The 21,200-nt window shown below is 40.1% G+C and overlaps 1 protein-coding gene across 1 annotated transcript in view; it reads right to left on the minus strand.

Moving 5' to 3' along the window:
* The window catches only part of lpgat1 (lysophosphatidylglycerol acyltransferase 1), a 55,655-nt gene that overhangs the window by 32,035 nt on the left and 2,420 nt on the right, over positions 1-21,200 (minus strand). Inside the window, exon 3 of the mRNA XM_074685562.1 lies at positions 3,618-3,736. Coding sequence (XP_074541663.1) covers positions 3,618-3,736 — 119 coding nt within the window. The remainder of the gene's footprint in view (positions 1-3,617; positions 3,737-21,200) is intronic.

Consider the following 21,200-nt stretch of genomic DNA (forward strand, 5'->3'; position numbering starts at 1 on the left):
AAACACGGGACTTTTGTTTTAGTGTCAGTGCCCCAAACTGATTCACAGCCCTTCTGAGCACACCCACCCTTGTGACCTGCACCGATGCAGCTTTGGCTTACTGTCCTTTCACTGCTAAGAGGATAAACTGGGCCAGGGATGCAGTTGTTGAGGCGGATCATGACAACATGTTTGTGCAGCACATCTATGCAGTGTAGTGACAGCCTCAGCCAAACAACAAACAAAAATATAAGAGACAAAAAAAAGACACAACAGCACAGCTGCCCCCACCGACAGAGGAATTCACAGCAAGCCTCCAGGATGGTTTGAGTGGCAGGACTGAGACATGCCCTTTGTGAGGAGTAAGTCAAATAATTGAAACTGTGACAGATAACACCTCTGTGGTGTACTTTTGTTTGTCAAACTGAGATCTGCTGTAGACAATATTAATCAGGAAAAGTAGAAGACATTTCTGCATGTACCTGTGGTTACAAGTGTAATTACAGTATCAAACAAAGCTGCAACAGTTTTATCTGTCAGTAGCTGGCCAATCCTCTCTGCCTTGGTAGCCTCACTCTGGTGTATGCCAAGAACGTAAGAGTATCTGGTTATCAGAGATAGGCAGTTAACCTTCTTTCTATAAAATAGAAACACCCTTTATTACCTCCGCCAAGGAGGTTATGTTTTTGGGAGAGTTTGTCTGTTTGTCTGTGAACAACGTAACTTAAAAAGTAATGAATGGATCTTGATAAAATTTTCAGGCAATGTTCAAAATGGGATAAGAAAGAGGTAATCAAATTTTGGAGGTGATCCGGATCACCGTCTGGATCCAGGAACTTTTTGAAGGATTTTTTTAATCATTGTGAGATAGGGCCATTTTCACCATATATGTATATAACTCCACGATAAATGGTCAGATTGCAAAGCAAACCAAGTCAAGGTCCCCATAATTTCTGACAGATGTAAAAGCACAATCCACATCCTGGTAATATTCTGGATACTAAGATCCCGAATATAAAATATGTACTGGGTCATCATCATTTTCAACACTGTCAGGTAAATTATCGTGCAAACCTGCAACTAACACCAAATTGTAGCAGATAGTCAGCTGAAAGGGAGTATAACATTAAAGTAGGACTCAAGTGTTGCGTGATAATCACAATATGCTTGGTGGAGGTCTGTGCTCTGTGACTGCTTTTCTAGTTCTTTTTGTCATCCAAAAAATGAGCTTCGCATGACAAATATACCCAAACAAAATGCAGCAAAATGAATTATTTTAAGTTGCTGTATTAAGAAAGTTACCCCTCTGCAAACTTTCCCCTCACAGCACTGATGAGGAGGACTAAGCTAGATGTGTCACTTATTTAAAGCTTGCTAACTCATTAGGTCACACACTTGTATTGAAGAAATATTGTGGTTTTTAGCTGTCACTTATACAGCACTTTACCCCTTCTTCAAGCAAACACCATAGAGCGCTGGTTTAATTGAATAGACTATTTAACTTAAATGAGATGCTTGTTTTAGCTCTTCATGAATTGGTCACAAGCAAGCGGCAACCTGCGGTCTAAGAATATGAGACAATGCGGAAGTGCTAAAATCCACTGTTTCTCTAGTGTTCTCTTAAGGCTGGCTCCGGAAGTACCGGAAGTCAAACACACACCAAGCCAAAAAAAAGCTGTTTTTAAAGCAGAAATTAACCTATTTACAGCCTGGTTCAAAAAACGCCTCCTGTCTGAGTCGCTAGTTTTACTATCGGCACCCACTGTACGGGGGCTGAATTTTTTCCTAACTCGGCGGTTCAGAGGATATTAAGATCCCGAGCTCCCCCAATAAGAGGCACAGCTGAGGGTCACGTGACGGCCGGCGCCCTATGGCTGTATGCGAAGCCCTTGCCACTACCAATATGGCTGCTATAGCCGATGTGTTTCATTTTCCGTTTCAGAAACAGACGGGTGACGTCGGCGAGACTATGTCCATGTTTTATTCAGTCTATGGTCACAAGCAGTGGGTTCAAACCTCAATCAAAGTTAGCATAAGCTAAGCTCAACCATTGTACAGGTAATTAGCAAAATGATGAAAACAGGATTTCAGATGGGGCCACAGAGAAACTGCAGGATTGCTGAAAGTTGCTGAGCACAATAAAGAATGTTCCACAGAAGCACCTTTTTGTCCCTGTTTTTGTCCCTGTAAAGTCTTTTCCTTCACAGTGAAGTTCTAACGTTAGCATTTTATGGTCTTAACAGATAAAAAAAAAATGACAGCAGCACATATACAGAGCCCTTTTTTCCTCATTAACTTTCATGTTGGCTTTAATGTCACTCAATCCGTACCTTGACACCACCACCAATTTAAGGTTTTGTGCTTTCCAAATAAGTTATAGAAATATCAAAAATTTCCTTCATGCTGTGAACTGATGCTATTATAAAGTAACCTTTTTGTTGCATTTCAGTGCTGGATGTGAAATCATAAATAGCATGCATGACGTGCTGTTAATAAATATAGCAATTATGTATAAATATGTCTTGGAAGGGATGAAACTGAAATGTAATTTCCCCTCGGGGATCAATAAAGTATTTCTGATTTCTAAACAGAGATCCCTACTGCTTTAGTGCTCATGCCTACTGCAACTAAACAACCAGCTGACAAACAAAATCTAACAACCACTTAGGGAAACCATATTGATCGCCGACACAGCTGGAAAGTGACTGACACTACAGCGGTCTGAGGATGAACACTGCAGAGCGTGCTGACTTCCCTGCATGACTGCAACAGTTACCTCCACGTGGGCTGCTTGTTCAAAGACTCTGTAATGACAGACTACAGGATGTCAGTATCTAATAATAAAATACAGACACAATCTGCATCAGTGTTTATGATGCAACACATTTTCTGTATGTGTTGAGTGTGCATATGAACTGTTCAGTAAAGATAAAAAAGTATTTGGAAAATGAGGAAGGTGTAGTGCACTGAGGTTTGGGCCCAATTCAACTTCCTGGAAGTGTCAAAGATGATCAGTGGGAAAAAATGCAAAGCAGCCGTCACTCTTGTCAGTGCACATCTGTTGTCGTCCTGTGTGAGAAACTCCTGTGGACGCTCTGAGCTCACGTTTCATGATTTGAATGCAGCAAACCACAGCGCTGGTCTGCTCCACCGTCTGGACTGTTTTGACTAGAAAAACGCATCATCCCATCACTGTGGCGCTCTCCTTATCTAAAAAAAGAACTCCCTCCTGCTGTATTGACTCAGGAATGCACAAACATCACAACTTGATACCTTCTCTTATTTGGCCTGAACTTGCTCTACAAACACCTCACCTTAGATATCTCTTATTTGAAAGACGGTAGGGAGACTGTCTCACCTTTGGCAAACATCATTAAAACAAATATACCAAGTAATGCCTCACAGGCTTTAGAGTAATGCGTGCAAGTCTCCAGGAACTCCTTATTTGCAATGACAAAGACTCCAAACATGTTGAGACAGCAGCCTTTTCAACATGATACCAAGGGTGCCAAGTAGCCTGCAGGTTCAAAATACTACACAGCTTTTATTTATACTGATGTGACCCCCGTCAACCCTGGTGTATTTTTGGATTTCCAAAATGGGATACAATAAGGCACCACATTTCTGTCTGTTCTTACCGTTCCCTTGTCTTGCAGGCACATCATGAGGGTGCACACGTCTCCTGTGGATTGGTGGTTGACGATGACCATGGCTTCTTCTTCAGAGATTGGTCGCACATCGTCGCCCCATTCTGTTACTGCAGAGCAAAAATAAAAGGAGAACAGATTATTTTTACAGACTTTACATCTAGGCTGCTCTGATGTAGCAATTCAACTGAATGAGACATTCAAAAATACCTTATAAGGCACTTATTAGGAGGGGTTTAAACGTCACTATAACACTGACATGAAATTCAACATGTTAGCTCTGAACAGGAGGAATGTCTGAGAAAGGTGTGGTTCACTCTGAGGACATACAAACCAAAGTGAGGTAAGCCTTTCCAAAATCCAATTTTAAAAACCGACTACATCCCAACACTCCCTGACTACAAACAGCCTGCCACATGTCTGATCTGCATATCCTCAGAGCCTGGATCAGAGAGCAGGAGTGTATTTCCATGCTCCTACATTATGCAGTGGGTTGGAGAAACGTGTATACCGTGCTGTTAATGTGGACAAATGAGTCTCGGCCCACGTTCCGAGCTGGTTAAGCTGATTACATCATGTTAACGGAGCACTTGAAGCAAGAGGTTTTGGCATTTTTCCTCCAATAGATTAGTCATGTGTATTAATCAATGTAAAAAGAGAATGACGAAATTTTAGCAAAGTGGTTTGCAGAAGGGGAAGTGCGTTTAGGGAAGTGGTATCACACCCACTTCTTCTTTTGACTGTCGTAAAAATATACAAATCCTTTTCTGATCATTTCTAGTACAGTGACATAGCATAACAGAACATAAAAAGTAGATAACAAATTCTACAGGCTGTAAACGACTACTTAGGATAATCTTCATTAAATAACACTTCTGGTATACGTTTATTTAAGCTGTAACCTACACTTTGTCTTTTTGCAGTCCATGTTTTGTATGACAACTGTTTGCGAAACGTCTCCAAAATCCAGAATATTTCTTTTTTTTTTTACCACTCGATTGTTACCTATTAACCTGAGGTAACCTGACCGCCAGCTTGAGCTTCACCTTGCAGTAACAAAATGATGCAGAAACACAGCATTATCCTTCACTAAGCATGTAAAATCTGCAGTTTGGAAGAGAAAGCACGACTTGTTCAGACATGAAATAATTTTCTCTGGACTTTTCCTGTGTTTAAATGGAATGCCCAGATAGGGCAACTCTGAAACTACATTTAATTATATGGTCCTAGCTGCTGACATCATTTGACCAGTGAAATTGGCCACACTGTATGAACTACAGTCTAAGCAAGTGTTTGTGTCTTATTTTTAGAAAAAGTTGTCTATGAGACTTAGGCCCCATTTACACGACAACATTTCATAAGAAAACTCTAAAACGCTGTGAAAATGCAGTGAGAAAAATCTGCGTTTACACGAAAACGCTAATGGACTGAAAACGCTGTAGTAAGCATGCCAGGCCTGTAGGTGGTGCTATAACTGTCTTGTCCAGAAGCCGCTATTGGGAGATCGCCACCAAAGTAGAGTTGAGCCGGTCATCTGGTGTATTGTGGAATACTAAGTTAAAAAGTGGAGCAACAGATGCACCTTTTGAATAAAGACAGACAGCAGATACAGCACATTGAGCAGCACAAGCACAACACAGTAGTTCCCAACAATCGTAACAACAGTACTGTTGTCCTGTTGTATGCACGCGAGCGAGGCAGAGTGTGACCTCAGTGTTTCCAAAACGCCTGCTTACTGTTTACTCGGCAACGGTGTCGGGAGCGTTTCAGAAAAATTCCACTCTGAAGGCCGTTTTCAAAAGTTTGCGTTTGAGGTCAGCTGAAACGCCATTTTTGCTTAAATGCAACAAAACTTTTGCGTTTCACTTTAAAACCGTTGTTGTGTAAACAGCCCCTTTCTATGAACCACATCTGCCTGAGAAGTAAAGAAAAATGTCTTTTTTTCATCAAAAGACAAAAATGGTGTCTTAATTGCTTACAAAGAGCAAAAAAGTAGAGCAAAAATAAACAAAAAATTCCAACTAGGTGAGAAAAAAATTTACTCATTTTGTTTCTTGTAATGAGGTAATTTTATTTCAAGAATTTTGGTCCATTGGCCAAATGTAAGTGAATGTGGCTTATAAGTCCAACACAACAGTTTTCTGTTTTTATGGTGCAATTAAATAACATGACAATGCAACAATGTTAAACTATTTTTATACATGTGTTACAGTGTGTTCACAGATGAGCCTAAGTTTAAAAAAAAAAACAAAAAAACATGTAGTTATGCACTCCTCTTGGGAGGTACGTGAACGTGATGACTTTTTCTTGTTGTTGTTTATTTACACCTCTATTTAGAGAGAACAGGAGGTGGTCATCCGGGAAAGGGCTGAAGGTTGGACTTGAACACAGGCCGCCCACTTCAGGGCTAATCTCATGAACTGCTAGGCCGTGCTTCTTACAAATCTACTAGCTCCATCTAAAATAGAATGTAACACAATGACATTAACTTAACCTGACACCCTAACTGAACATAAAAAGGAGGAAAGGAGTATCAAAAAAGTAGCTTATCCCCTTTGCTCTTAAAACTCAGGAGTCACCTGAGATAACCAATCAAATGTCAATCAAATGTAACATAAAATCCAATCATTTTAAATCGTGACTTAAAAACACACTAGATTTGATCTGAAATATGAGGACAGAAAATAAGTGCTGATTTCAGTATGGTCACATGATCAGGACGAAACCCAGAATAAGCAAAGAAAAAACGTATATTCAGTAACCTTGAGCAGAAGCAGTTTGTTTTGAATACAACTATCTGTCATGACTGGATCGGCTCAGAAGCTTGTGGAAAGATGAGCTTTATCATATCAAATGTGCATACTTGTAAAGATTGAACCCAATTATCATATTGTTTATTAAAAAAATCAAAAACTAGTCCCTGAGCGGACAAGCCCAGGTCCAAGTCACACCTGTAGCCTCTTTCCTCAATGTCACTCACGTCTCTCACTATGTTTCCTGCCCTGTACATTGTCCTGTTCTTTCTGAACAAAATCATTAAAAGCCTGAAGAAAATAACTTAAAATAATAAAAACTGAAAGTGCTAGATAGTTCATGAAACTGAAAAATGGATTTATTAGCATGTTATTTGATTCCAGCACAGTTGCAAGCTGTCTTTTAAAATAATTCAAAACCAAATATATGAACGGATTCATTTCTACTTGGTGTCAGACTTTGCACTTTTTAGGTAGCATTAGCTTATTTTTAGTAAATAGCATCGCAGGTACTTGACAAATGTAAGAGTCTGAATTTTCTCAGCTGCAAAATGTAGTCATGAGGCTTTGTGTCAAGCTCCAACATCATCAACAAACTTGTTGGTATAGGAGCACTCTGTCTGGAATAACATTGTTCATTTGAATAAGACTTATGTTATGTCTTCATCCTGTTAAACAGGAGATCAGCCTCATTAGCATGACTACCACCCATAAATAATCCTCCCTGTTCAGAGGAACCACATACGGCTGAGACCAGAACCAGGGATTTGTTGGCTGTCAAAGAGATAAAAATAATTCAAAGCAGAATAAAGCTGCAAGCTGCAGTTCTTTGGGCCAAGCACAGGCACATCAAGCAGGGTACACTGCACACAGGTACACCGAGGTCTCATCTACCCACAGAACAATTTTGATCATGATCCGACAGAATGATGAGGAGATATGACTCATTTCCTGTTTTGGGGACTTGGCAGCCAGCTACATTGAAATGTCACAGCCAAATAGTTTGGATATAGAAAATTAGGTTGAATTAGAGACGCAGACACTAAATCGATGATCAGTCAGCTGTCTTCCATACACGTCAATCAAGCCAGGGGGTCTTGTGTCCATGGCATAGAGTAGGAAGCGTGGGCTGGTATTGATTGAAATGACAACTTTAACTGGTGATGCAACTATAACAAGCAAAACATAGGAGACAGGACATCAGAGTGTCTGTGCTCGTTCTTACTGCTCAGAACCTGGCTGAAGATCAACACTTTCAGCCTTGAATCAAACAAGGTATGTTATGTATGTGTAATGACATAAGTGTTTCTCAAAGACTGCCTCTAATCCTTCACAACAAGAAAGTAAAAAAACATCCATTAGCAAACACTTATGTGTACAGCATGACATCCATAGGGTAAAAAATATGTATTTCACATACTTCTGATACATAAAACCACAGAAAGCTAAACAGATATCATCAAAACTGACCTTTCAAACAAAACAGCTTTCTGAATAAAACCCAGCACTAAAAGAAATGTCAAAACTTTTGTTAAAATGACTGCTGACTCAAAACTCAAGAAGTAGAAGTTAGCTCAAGCATTGCCCCTGAGGCAGCCAGCACGAGAAAGCCTAGCATCAGCCGCTAATTCTATGCTAATGCTCTAGTAAGAAGTTTTTGGCTGGTTCTGACACAGACTGAATTTAATATCCTCCCCGCAGCATTTGACACAGTTGATAACAACATCCTACTCAACCGGCTCCACTTCACCATTGGTCTCACTGGCCTTGCCCTCAGTTGGTTCCAGTCATACCTCACAAACCGGACAGAATACATCTCCATGGGCCACTCCACCGCAAACCTCCACACAGTCACCTGCAGTGTCTGTCCTAGGCCCCATCCTCTTCATCCTCTACCTGATTCCCCTTGGCCAGGTTATCAGTCGCCATGGCCTCTCATTCCACTGTTATGTCGATGACACACAGGTGTATGTCAATGCCAAAGCTGCAACCCCTCCCTCATTATCATCCCCATCACAGCTCACCATCTGTCTGGAGGAGATAAAGGCATGGATGGAGCACAACTTCCTCCAACTCAACAGCTCCAAAACTGAAGCCATCCTGGTCGGCACTCATCGCCAAACTCAATCATCACCCATAATCAGCATCAATTTCTCTAGCACAAACATCCCCCTCTCATCTACAGTCACAAATCTTGGTGTGAAAATGGACTCCCAACTCACCTTTGAATCCCACACTAACCATCTCTGCAAGACCTCCTTCTACCATCTCCGGAAAATTTCCAACACCCCCTCCCTTCTCTCCCTTCCAGATGCCGAAAAGCTGGTCCATGCCTTTATCTCCTCCAGACTGGACTACTGCAATGCACTTCTCATCGGGATCCCTAGCAAGAGCCTGCAAAGGCAACAATACATCCAAAACTCTGCAGCTAGGATCCTGATGGAAGCGCACAAACATGACCAAATCACTCCCATTCTCCGTTCACTACACTGGCTTCTGGTCTCCAGCAGAATCGAATACAAGGTTTCCCTCCTCACACAACAATGCATACATGGACATGATGAGATTTTTAGAAGACAGAGGCTGTGTTCAAATACGCACCAAATTCCCAAAAATTTCCCCCAAATTTCCAGGGAAAGTTGTATACTGAAATGCAAACAGTTTCAAGAGGGGGTATCATGCTCTCCCATATTTTAAACATGGATACAAAGTAACAATACTGGATGTCCATACTAAGTGTGTGCCAATTTTCAGCTACATATTCAGAGGCTGCAGAAATCCCTGAATCTGCCTGTTAACTGCTCAAAATTAGCTGTATGAGATCTTAACTAGATCTTTATGAGACTTGGTGAAATGATGAGGTCATTGCACAGAGAACTCCAAACTGCTTCACGGTGGACAAGTGGGCCTAAAGGCTGGTTTATGCTTGACACATCCGCGGGGTCTGTGCTGCTTCGTGCAGACGAAAGACGTCATTTCTGCACCTTCACCCCCTCGTGTGGCCCCTTTCACATGGAAAATTTCGGCGTCACGTACACTCGAAAAACTTTGAACCTGCCGGGCAGAGACATGGGGACAAGATGGTGAAAGAACAGGATCTCCTAGTAGTCCCAGTGCAAAAATATAGGGAATTTTTACGACTCTTCACACAGAGATCACTGTGATAACCGAGTGGTAAATAATTCATGGTGTGAAATTGCTGCCACTTTCGGCAGAGAAGACAAATCAGTTAAAATAACTTGAAAATTCTCTGAGGCAGATATGTTATGTTGTAAACAAAAGGCAAACTTCTTTGACTCTTGTGTAGTACTCTGGTAGAAGTACGTTTGTGATACACCTTCCCCCGCAGTTTGGGAATGGACGCCATTGAACGCTGCACGGGATGTTAAAAAGCATAAATGCCCCATGCGTTCTCTTGTGCGGATCTCGTACGTCTGCATGCTGCGCATCACGTTCGCGTGGAAAGCACAACACAGCCGAAGTGATACTTCGGGATGGAACAAGTTGGGTCCTATCACAAGGTTTAGGGCAGAAATTACCCCTACAGCAGTGATTTTGTGCAGCAGAAGCCCAGAGCGCTCACACCAAACACCCCCTCCCTGCTCCTCTGCCGGATTCCTCTGCACTCAGACGGGGCCATTTTTTACTTGACCAAAAACACAAATAAACGGACTACCACTGAAAAAATCTGATATGGGTCTGCATTCACGCTTTATTTAGAGAATTTTCAGCGCGTTACTTTCACACAAAAACACCGCTAAAGAAGGCTCTAGTTCTCATCGTGTCTCTTCGTCCTGGCAGACTACCTGCGTTTGTTTATATCTGGCACGCCGCGCACATGGACTGATACACTAAGCGGCGAGCGCCTCTTCCCCGCTGTGGCTCTGCAGCGGAGGTAGCGCTGTTTTACGCCATGAAAAGTGGTGTTGTAAATTATGTAAATCTACTACTGGGGCACTAAACAGTATAGACTTGAAAAAACAGCAAAAAAAACCCTCTTTAAATTTTCTCTACACCGACTTAACAGATTTTTTCCTTAAAGGCCTACTTAACATTTCTGCAATAATTCAGGGTGAGAATGTATGAATGTAACAGGAATTCTCTAGAAAAATACGAGTGAGTGGGAGGGTACGCTTGTGTTTAACTTGAGTGCAATGGCAAAAGAGACCCAATAAATGACAACTTCCAAGACTAAAGAATAACAATGGTTTCCAAGATAACAGTAAAATAAAAACACTGGTTTACATGAACCTTTAGTAAAATTACAAATATTGTCATCAAAACACGGGTCTCTATAATTTCTCCAACATGATGGCACTGAGGCTTTCACAGCAACATTCTGAAACTAATCCCAGAAGGGGAAGACATGGAAGACTTCACACTGTGAGGGACATGTGTGAACAAGCAACTGTGGAGAATTTGGGGGCAGAGATCCTGAAAGTTTCAAAACATTTTTAGAAGTGCATATGTAAAAGAGGTTTGACATAGCCAAGTAAAAGACTCAGTGGTTCATTATTAGTGGTAGTAGACAGCAGCAGCAGCAGCAGCAGCAGCAGCATCAAAGTCCAGCTCAGTAAACCCAGACTATTGATTAAAACTATAAACGATGCTGCGATTCTGCCTGACAAACACAGACAATAGTCAGCGTCTCTATCAGCACCCACAGGAGCGGACCACCACGGTTCTGCTGCTCTTTATTCCCTCATTTACATTGTCAGGCCTCAGCGCTAACAGGCCACTTTACTAACCACTCGCCTGTATGAGACTGTTGATGAAATACACACAGAAGCTGCAACAAAAGACAGACACACAAGTGTAAGATGAGGGGTGACAACAATAGTCCTGGAGAACACATGGGCTGCGTCTGCCATTGTGATGCACTTAACAGCTCTGCATGTTAACTGGGAGTGGAGGAGGTGAAAGGATTCGTTGGGGTCGCAGTCATTTAGCCGGGAACCCCTGTGGTTCTGGGCGGGTCTGAGATGTAAATGTATCATCAGTAACACCTCAGGGTGCAAAGTGAGTGAGCGCTTCCTCTCCATGGGGGGAGTTCATGGCAGGATGGTTACATTAGGATTCTTTGCAAACACTAAGTTTAAAATATTTGATAGCTGAGAGTGTGACACCGATATAATGAGCAAAAAGAAGAAGGAATGACACATATGTTGGATAACTTTATGTATCAAGACCCCAAATTGTGCATTTCTCTGTTTATTGTTCTGTGCTGCGTTGGGTGGTTTTGTGAATAATACACTTTCTCCTTTAGTTTTGGCGTAGCGAATACTGTTCATTTCTAGGAAATCAAAACATAAACTGAGTGTACTCTGTAGTCCCTTTCACACATGCATCGCACTCCTGAAAATTTGCAGATTTTCATTGGAGTAGGCCAAGTGTTTTGATGCAAATAGACAAGGACTTGTTCCTGCTTTAAAGTTTCTACAAGACGTCAGAAATGTCAGGAAATTTTATGGAAAGCACATGGACTGAGTGATAAAACTGTTCACATGGAGAAAAGTCTCTGCGCCAACTCCTTTAAAAAAAATGCTGTTTTTTTATATGTTGCAGAAATGTTCTTCCATTTGTTGCACTGATCAACACAGAAGGTGTCAACATTACAGAAAACCTTCCCCATGCTAACCCCCCACACACACCCACACCCTGCCTCCAACACTTAAACCAAACCAGGGACAGAGAGTTCTGGAAACATGTCTGACAAAAACCCTCCTGTGAAGTACAACATGAACAGTAAGTCTTTGAAATCATCCAGGCCTGTATGTCCTGAAATTATCGAGAAAATGTCATGGCCACTACTAGCCTGAAAAGGGCTTTGCGTACTTTCTTACTTCTGCGATGACTTTCACACTAAAGCACAAATAACTAAGGTCATCAACACTGAGTCTGAAGTAAGCCAAAAGCCATTCTGGGAAATAAGGAAAGTCAAAACATAAACTAAGAGGACACGACGCTAGCAGCGGGGAATCAAAATAGTTTAGTTCTACTTTAAGAGAAGCCCTCCTTGCACAGTTTGTGTCAGCATAGTGTGGAGGATATAAAGAGAGTCCAGCAGAGCTGTAGTCCAGCATGCCATATGGTAGAAGTCACGATCAAGGCTGAAATGACAGGTTTGTCTTGAAGTAGTTTGAGAAAATTGAATGAATAAGGGCCTATAATCAATGCTGATTGTAAAGGGACTGAGACTGAAGGAACGAAGCATCTGATGAAAAGTCTGAATCACATTGTTGGGTGGACAGGTAGTCGTAGTTATGGCTTTTAATACTCATGTCGTCACTTTTGAAATATGTTAATACTTTTTGTAGAGTGTTTCTCCCCTTAAACATCTTATGAGTTTTGACTGTATAATTCTTGTACAATATATGGGTATAGTCTATGAACAGGGTTTCTACAGCTCAAGGCAAGTTAAATTTAAGACTTTTTAAGACTTTTTTAATGATGTTGGAAATCAAATTCAAAAACAAGTCGACAACGAAACAAAACTAACAAACAAAAACACCACATAAATTACCTGGGTTAGAGGCAATTTTAACTCAATGTTTATTTTACATAAAACATCCCTTTTTACCTTTTTTAACTCAATTTTTACAACTTAGTGCCTACTTTGCCCCCATTCATCTTTTTTGGCCACTGTCACAACCATTTTTGGAAGTTTTACATGGTTTTTGAAATCTAATGTCAAATTTATTTCTCAATTTTGCTGCCATAATCAATTTTCCTAAGCCACTTTTGGATTTTTTTTGCCAGATTTTCCCTCATGATTTTCTCTCTCCAGGCACCCTAGGTAGAACCAAGACATGCGTCTGCTTTAAAAGTTCCTGGTGCAACCACATCACCGTTTTGTTAGTTCCGCTATTGTGATTACGCGATGTTACCATGAGAGTAAATCAGGAAATTATTTAGAGAAATTGATAAATGTTTCTTAATATTTTTTTTTACTTTAAACTAACATAAATCTTACCAATGTGTTCAATTTTTTAAGACTTTTGAAATTTGGATTTAAGACTTTTTAATGCCAATTCAGGCCTTATTTTTAGAGTTATGAATTCAATGCCTTTTAAGACTTTTCAAGGATCTGCGGGAACCCTGATGTAAAACCAACTCGAGCTGGCTTCTAGTGTAAAGTTTGGATTAGGTAAAGAGGAGGGTCTACAGCTTCTTTGCAGACAGCCTGTCAGTGATGTCAGCCGTGCTCTAACATGAGCAAAACTCTTCTGTTAAATAACGGGTTACAACCCCCCTCCTTTACTTTTATTTTCAGTAAAAATTGTCTTTTTTGCTTTGTGTGTTTGGGGATGACACGTTTTTCTGCAGCCAGCAATCTTATAAGTACTGCCATTCTTATAACTTCCACATAACCTTCATAACCTAACACTGGTGGTAGTTAGTTGGTGTCTTTTGAAATCTAGCAACAACAACCTTTTGGTCTTTACAACGCCTTTCAGAAACCAACAGGTGACATCACTGAGGCTACATGAGAGTTTTACACAGTTTATAGTTTTTCTTCGTGTATAAAAGAAGGACACTTCAGAAATAAGAGCTACAGTCTATTCATCATGTCAGTCATAAGCTACAATTTTATTTTTTGTAACTCAGTGAATTTTTCTTGTGCTCTTGGGAGCACATTGAGCTGTCAGATTAACCATCAGAGCATGACTCACAGAATAAAGGCTGGGGCATTTACTTGAGTTTTTGATGACAAAGACAGGAAGCAGGAATGCACTTAAGCATGTTCAATTCAGGATTTAGTCATGAAATGATAATCTGCGAGGTATTCATTCATCATTCTTTTTGGCTGATATCAAGGAGGTGTAGATCAAAACGGCAAAAAATTAAAGTAATTAGATTTCTCATGCGCAATACCAAGGATTATTATTGTGTTACATGAGAGTGACTCAAAAAGACATTTGAGCCAGTACACTGGCAATGGGTGTCTATTGAGTATGGGATAAAAGCAAGAGTCCAGACAAGCAAGTCATTGTATGTCAAATCGTTGTTAAGTGTGTGTATAGCAGACTGTTTTGGCGTTAGGCAGGGGACGCAGAGCGCTTTTCAACATCCTCACAAGGAGATTTCCTTCAGGTTTTAAAAAGTGATTTTAAAAAAATGAAAGCCAAACAAGTCGTTGGCATGTTCAATTTGGGCCTCTTCCTCACCTCCTGCCCTCCAGAGAATAAGATCAATCCTTGCAAACCTGGGAATCGAGGGCATTCTTCATGGAAAATGACACATCTGTGACACCTGACAGGGCCATGCAGGCCATGTACGTATCCTAGAGGCAATGTCATCTCACAGGGAGCATGCCTTTGTGCTCGCTCAAGTCCCCGTTGTTGCGGGAGACGAGCATAAATGATATCCCTGAGATGGGTCATCTGTCAGAGAGAATACATTAGGGAAATTGTCTTTGAGAGATGACACAGTTAGCGCAGCAGGATGACAGCCATGCTGCAGGCACACTGTCTAATCCTGTATCGGTGGTCAGCTAAACGGTGTACAGCTGACCTTGCCGCTCATTGCTGCTCTTTGTTCTGCCTCTCTAGAGGTGGAGAGGGATGTGCCTTACGAAAAGTGGCAATCCATACCTGAGTGAGCCAAAGAAAGAAGAGCCTAAAAACTACAAACATCCAAGTGGAATATTTTTAAGCTTTGTGGTCACTGGGTCACACAGTGGGGAGCAAGATCTGTTGTGTGGTAAATTTATGTGAGTAGCACAATGAAAGAAGCTCTGCAGCACATAATGCTATCAAGTGTTGCATAAACTGTCAATCCATGCATATCTTGGTGACACAACTCAAATAGCAGGTCATGCATTTTTGGAACAAGTGGTCCTGATTCATATCTGCAGCTCTGAAATGTTGTAATTTTTACTGAGACGATAAAACACAAGTTGGGGTCGCTAAGGTTCATAAAGATGAAGACAATGAAAGTCTCATGGAGGCTTGGTGGACATGAATGCCAATGCATGTATGGAGATATGTCATTCCTTTTGAACAAAACAAAATAGCTTTACTGACAATTTAGTCCTTCTTTAATATTATACTCCCTTTTAGCAGACTGCCTGCTACAATTTGGCGTTAGTAGCAGGTTTTTACGATAATTTGTTACCTAACAGTTGAAAATTATAATGACCCAGTACATATTTCATATTACGGATCTTAGTATCCAGAATATTGCCAGGATCTGGATCATACTTTTACATCTGTCAGAAATTATTAGGGATGCACGATATTATCGGCACAATATCGGTATCAGCTGATAAAAGCTTAAAAACACATTTATTGGTATCGGCAGATATAAAAATTTCTGCCGATATGCACAGCCAATAAGGTGCTATTCAGTTAGGATTATTATTATTTTCAATCTGAAAAATAAGCTCCTTAAATAAAATGTAGCACTTCCTTTATTTGCACTGCAGAGCTCTGTGTCTGTCACCAGGTTGTTACAGTAGCTCTAAAAGAATCAAATGCAACTTGGTTATGTTTAAAAATGCATTGTACATTTATAGTTCATGTGATCTAAAGAAATTATTTTTCTGTATTTCAATACTGAATGTCTTGAGTTTGAAAAAATAGTACATTTCTTATTTATGGTCAAATCAAATGTTTTTTCTCTTGTTTTATGTGTGTTTCTTAAACAAATAAGACCGTCACAATAAGAGTAACATATAAATTCCAGTACAGGATAGACTTAGCTTTCTTCACAGTGAAAAAAACAAACAAACTTGTTATTATTGGTATCGGTACCAATATCGGCCAAAAGGGGTTTCGATATATCGGCATATCGGATATCGACAAAAATCCAATATCGTGCATCCCTAGAAATTATTGTGATTTGTCTTATACTTTATTGTAAAGCAATCTTTTGTTCTGTTTCTGTACAATCCTGACATGCATATTCCAATGGTTGCTTAATAAACTTTATCATAAAGCCTATTTATCAACAATTATGAAAAAAGAGGGAGAAAATGTTCCTTTCCAAAACTTCTACTGACAACAGTCTGTCAATGGAAAACTGGCTGTGGCATTTCAGAGGACCATCTACGATAACTCAGTGTATGGACTTACCATGCTGTAAAGAAAGTCCTGATATTAATTCCAGTATAAATTTAACAATCTCCTTTTCTTAATGTTAAGATGAGATGGAAAAATTTGCTTTGGCAACTTCAGGCTTTTCTAACCAGAGTTGAACAGACGACCTTCATGGATCAGCTCTTTGCTCCTGATGTCTGATCTAGTTTTTTGAGTCTGTATCAGATCGATACCAGGGTCTGATCGGTGCACCCCTACTGTTTACACAATCACAGTATGAATTCAGACAGAAGAGGGCGCGGGCCTGAGAAGACAAGATATAAAATAAAAACATCACTGTAGAAGTCATAGTTTGATGTTTACAACATTTCCAAGGTAGCAGGTGGTTTTGTCTGAGGGCTGGCGGATAAAAGTTAAGGTTAAGTCAAGGAGGGATATTTCTAGGTGTGTAAATACAGCATAAGTTGGTTATATTTAGTTGTCATGTCAGGTCAATAGACATAATGGTTTCCATAAGGTGCTTCTAATTTCTAGGCCTGATTGAAATCTAAGTCTCATTTAACTCCATCCACTGCTTCTGAAAGTTCACTGTATCAATCACATCAGAGCAGAAAATTAGATCCACCACATAATGTGTTGTTCATCCACATCCATCGCCCCTCTTAGTCTTTCTGGACTACGTGGACTGAAACCTCATGCTCCACTTATGCAAACATGTTTCAAGCCTTCAGAACAAAAGTGATGGTTATTCCCTTTCATGCTACTGCCCTCTTTACTGACCCCAAGCTGCAGAGCCATTTTTCTTTGCTGGTTCAGACCACCTCCTTCCCTTGTGCTACAAGACATGACTGCATGTGTATCTACCTTAGCAGTATGTTTTAATGCTCAGCCCACATTCAACTTTTAACAAAATCTGCCGTCACAGTATCCTTTCCAAAAATAAAAGCTTTTAGAGCTGCTCTTTTCTCCTATGATGCACCTTTTTTCTGAATCGTTTCAAGGGATTGCAGTCTTTGCATCAATCACAGAGAATCATTCAAGAAATGCTGACTTGTGAATAGGAAAAAGTGCAAATGAAAGGTCGTACAGGTGCAGCAAAGACAATTCTGGGCAGTTAAAGAAATGCCAATCAAGTTTGATCTGAACACACCCACACAGTGCAAAGAATACGTCTAATCAGCCAAGTGACTGATAACACTTATGTGGATGCACCACAGCTGTGCAGAGGCTTCGACAAATGTGGAGCAGTTTCCTTTACAGCTTCAAAGTGAGATGGACCTCGTTGAATTGACTCCATAGCCTCAATACATCTTTACAATAATCATTATTGTACTGAAACATCAACATAAGTAACATCTCAGTGGTGTAAGCTGTAGAGGTAATAATGTGGTTTTTGGACAGTAAAGTGGAAAATCATCCATTTCAGTGAATATATCAACCTGCACCATGTCATATTCAGGTACATGAATCAGCAGATCCCTCTGTGGTTCATGTAAACTGTAAATATGATCAAAGACCCAGATCCCTCACTCAAACCTGGAGGACAAGTGTGCAGTGTCTGCAGTCTTAGCAGTCATGATCTTTGATCTCTAACAGACTCACTTGCTGCTGCTGCTGATGGAACATGCAATGAAGACTTAATCCTGCTGGCTTTAGTGTACCTGTGTGTGTCCACTGTAGTGTGTGTTCAGTGTGTGACACTGTGATCAGGTCTTATACACTTGTGCTGCTTTAAAAAAAAAAACATGGGGAAAGGAAGGTCAGGTGACGTGACAATACAAGTGGACACATAACAGGTACGATATCAATTCCGGTGCAAGAGACACTTTTTGTACATTGCCAGTCACTGTGCCTGATGTAGCTCCACCATCATCCCCACTTTTATTCGTTTGCATTAATTCTGCAGCAAAGTAACATCTGTGTCCTTGTGCATCATAATACAATGTTTTATGGTGTTACTGGAGCTTGAGGAGGATGACATTTACATTATAGGTAAGACATTACTGGGACATTAAATTGCTGCCTTAAACTTTTTTATTTATTTTTTTAAAGGGCTTGTGCTTGCTGCTTTGACTTTGAGGTTTTTTAACAATCTGGTATTTTCATGGCTTGATTGATTTATTTAACCACCATTGTGAAGGAGTTTCTCTAAAAACTGGATCATGAGCAGAGGCCAGTACATAAAAGTGTGCATATGTACTATAAATTAGATTTTACTCAAAAGGCACTGTAAGGAAAACAAATAAAGACTCTGTTTCCCATGAGCACTATCACCTACTATTGTAAGGATGTGCTCTCTTGCCAAGATGTGCATTTGTTTTAGGAGAACAGAGTTGATGGAGTTTTTTTTTACTTCTTTTCTTTGTTCAAGGCAACTTTTTGAAGGATGGAAAGCAACAAGGTGTTCTATTTATTTTTTTGTAGATAAACATTGCTATCGTATGAAACATTACAACAAGACAGATCTTAATTCTCACTGCTAATCTCTGCAGGGTGGTTTAGTATCATCATAGGGACTTTGGGCCTACCCGACCACAGACACAGAGAAATATCATTTAGAAATAACCACATTTGGCGATGATAGTCTTAGTTTAAATTGTAGATTATGAACAAGCAAATCTATAAAAGTGAAACTATTTCAAGATTCCCCTCTAAAGTCCTTATTGTTCCTTTAATTAAAATCAAATAGTCCTGCTGGAGAAAACATTAGGTGGGCTAGCAAAAGATACGATAAGAAAAGATAAGATACACCTTTATTGATCCCACAACAGGGAAGTTTACATTGTTACAGCGGCAAAACTCTATTTATATATATATATAGTAAGGAATATATAGTAAGTATACAATGAAAACATGCTCAGAACTTGTTTGTGTGGTGTATGAGTTTTACTGTAACTGTTCCTTGAATCAAACAATGAACCCTTTCTTTGATAGCAGGAGAAGTAGCACCTATTTTTTTTCCTTGAAGCATACTGCTTCTTGTGACCATGTGTAATTAGGAAAAAAACATCCATCAGTTCTACTGCAAGCGTGACAAGGGCAGAGTTGAGACTTAAGTCAGGACACGGGGAAACATCCAGTGTTTTGCACATGAGATTTTAAGAGGGCATCCACATCACATTGTCTTAGTTTTATTTTCACCCTCATAAAAACTAAGAGAATCCCCTTGTGAGGGGTCGAGATTTTACTTAAGAACTCGAGAAACTTTTTTTAGAGTCTTTTCTGTACAAAGTGTTACAGCGATAAGGAATAAACAGCATTCGTCACTATTTGGTTCTGATAACATGATCAGATATCATCCACAAAGCTCCATTGTTCCACTCCTGCTGTGGAGGTGATGCAACACTCCTCATGTCTGATGGTTAACCAGGGCTCAGCTTCCAGACTGACTGCACTGTGTCATCACTGTTTCTCTGACACGCATCAAGCATTACAGCTTTACAAAATAGTGCTGCACTGTCCAGAGGAACCAAAAATAAACATCCTTATGCACATCAAAAAAAACTCTACAAGGGCAGGAATTTTCCACACTAGTTTGACAACAACCAGACATCATTTCTTACCGTGTATAACTTTTTTTTCTCCTTTTTTTTTTTTTTTAAAGAATGGGTAAAACAAGTACAATGAGTGCAACAATAAAAGCTGTGTTCTTGGCCATGTGTTGCTCAGATTCAGAGGTCATTCACACACTGCTGAGAGCTGCTGCTTTTTGAGGACAAGGTAACAGAGTGTATCGACCCATCCTTGTCAAATTGTCCTGGAGTTTCAGGGTCACAATGCTGACGGTCACACGGGCTCTGGGACAAGTGTTACTTGAACGCTGACCCCTCTGCTAAAACTATTTTATCTGCAGCTTCTTTTTCAAGTCAATAAAAAGTCACAACATACAAGATTTAATTTTCGACACCAGGGATGTTATGATAATTTTGATTCAATTGTTGAGATGATCATCAATATCCTCTCTACTGAGCAAAAGCGTGACAGCAGCAGGTGAAGATTGTACATTTGAGGACGCTCCCTTGTTACTCTCAAATGCAAACAATACCTCGGAGGTCCACAGGAATATCAGCTAATCATGATGTCACATATCCCTTGTTATCAAAATAAGATTGGCATTCACTGTTGGTAAGCCAAATGAGGATCTCACGTTTACTATTCTGTCCTACTCTGTCCTAATACCTGTGAAAGAATAAAATCTTTATGTTTTAACTTAAACAACCAATAAAGTGTCCTAAGTTTTAGATGTCGGAGCAAAAAGCAACAATAACTGGCTGTCAGACCTTCACGGAGGTCATACGAAACATATGAAACTATAAGATCAGTTTCATATGTAAGGATAGACCAATCACAGATACCCCAAAATTAAGGCACCGATCGATTGGTGCATGTCTTGTAGTTAATGTAGCTTACTTCTGACTTTGAAGCTTCTCCGAAGTTTAACTTTTATGCACCCTTAACTTTTCATTGACACTGGACTCACTTCTTCCCAAAGCTCCCTTCAGCAATCTCTCTTTTTTTTTAGAATAATACAAGTGTCACAAGTGTTTTGGTTCATTTAAGTGACGTTTTAATAATTACTTGGTCTGACACCTCATTGTTCCCTCATAGCAGCAGCAAAGAAATAAGAAGTTATGTAACTGTTTGGAATGAAGGCGCTTTTCTTGAATCAAATCTAGTTTGTGTCACGATAAGGAGCATGTACAGGACAATAAAAATGGATGAAATCTAAAAACAGAACCCCTCATTGAGTACTGCAAGTGTCATGTTTGAAAGCGAGTGCA

Source organism: Halichoeres trimaculatus, unplaced genomic scaffold, assembly GCF_033239565.1.
Source record: "Halichoeres trimaculatus isolate MK-OKI-2021-1 unplaced genomic scaffold, fHalTri1.1 fHalTri1_scaffold_13, whole genome shotgun sequence".
NCBI classification, from domain to species: domain Eukaryota; kingdom Metazoa; phylum Chordata; class Actinopteri; order Labriformes; family Labridae; genus Halichoeres; species Halichoeres trimaculatus.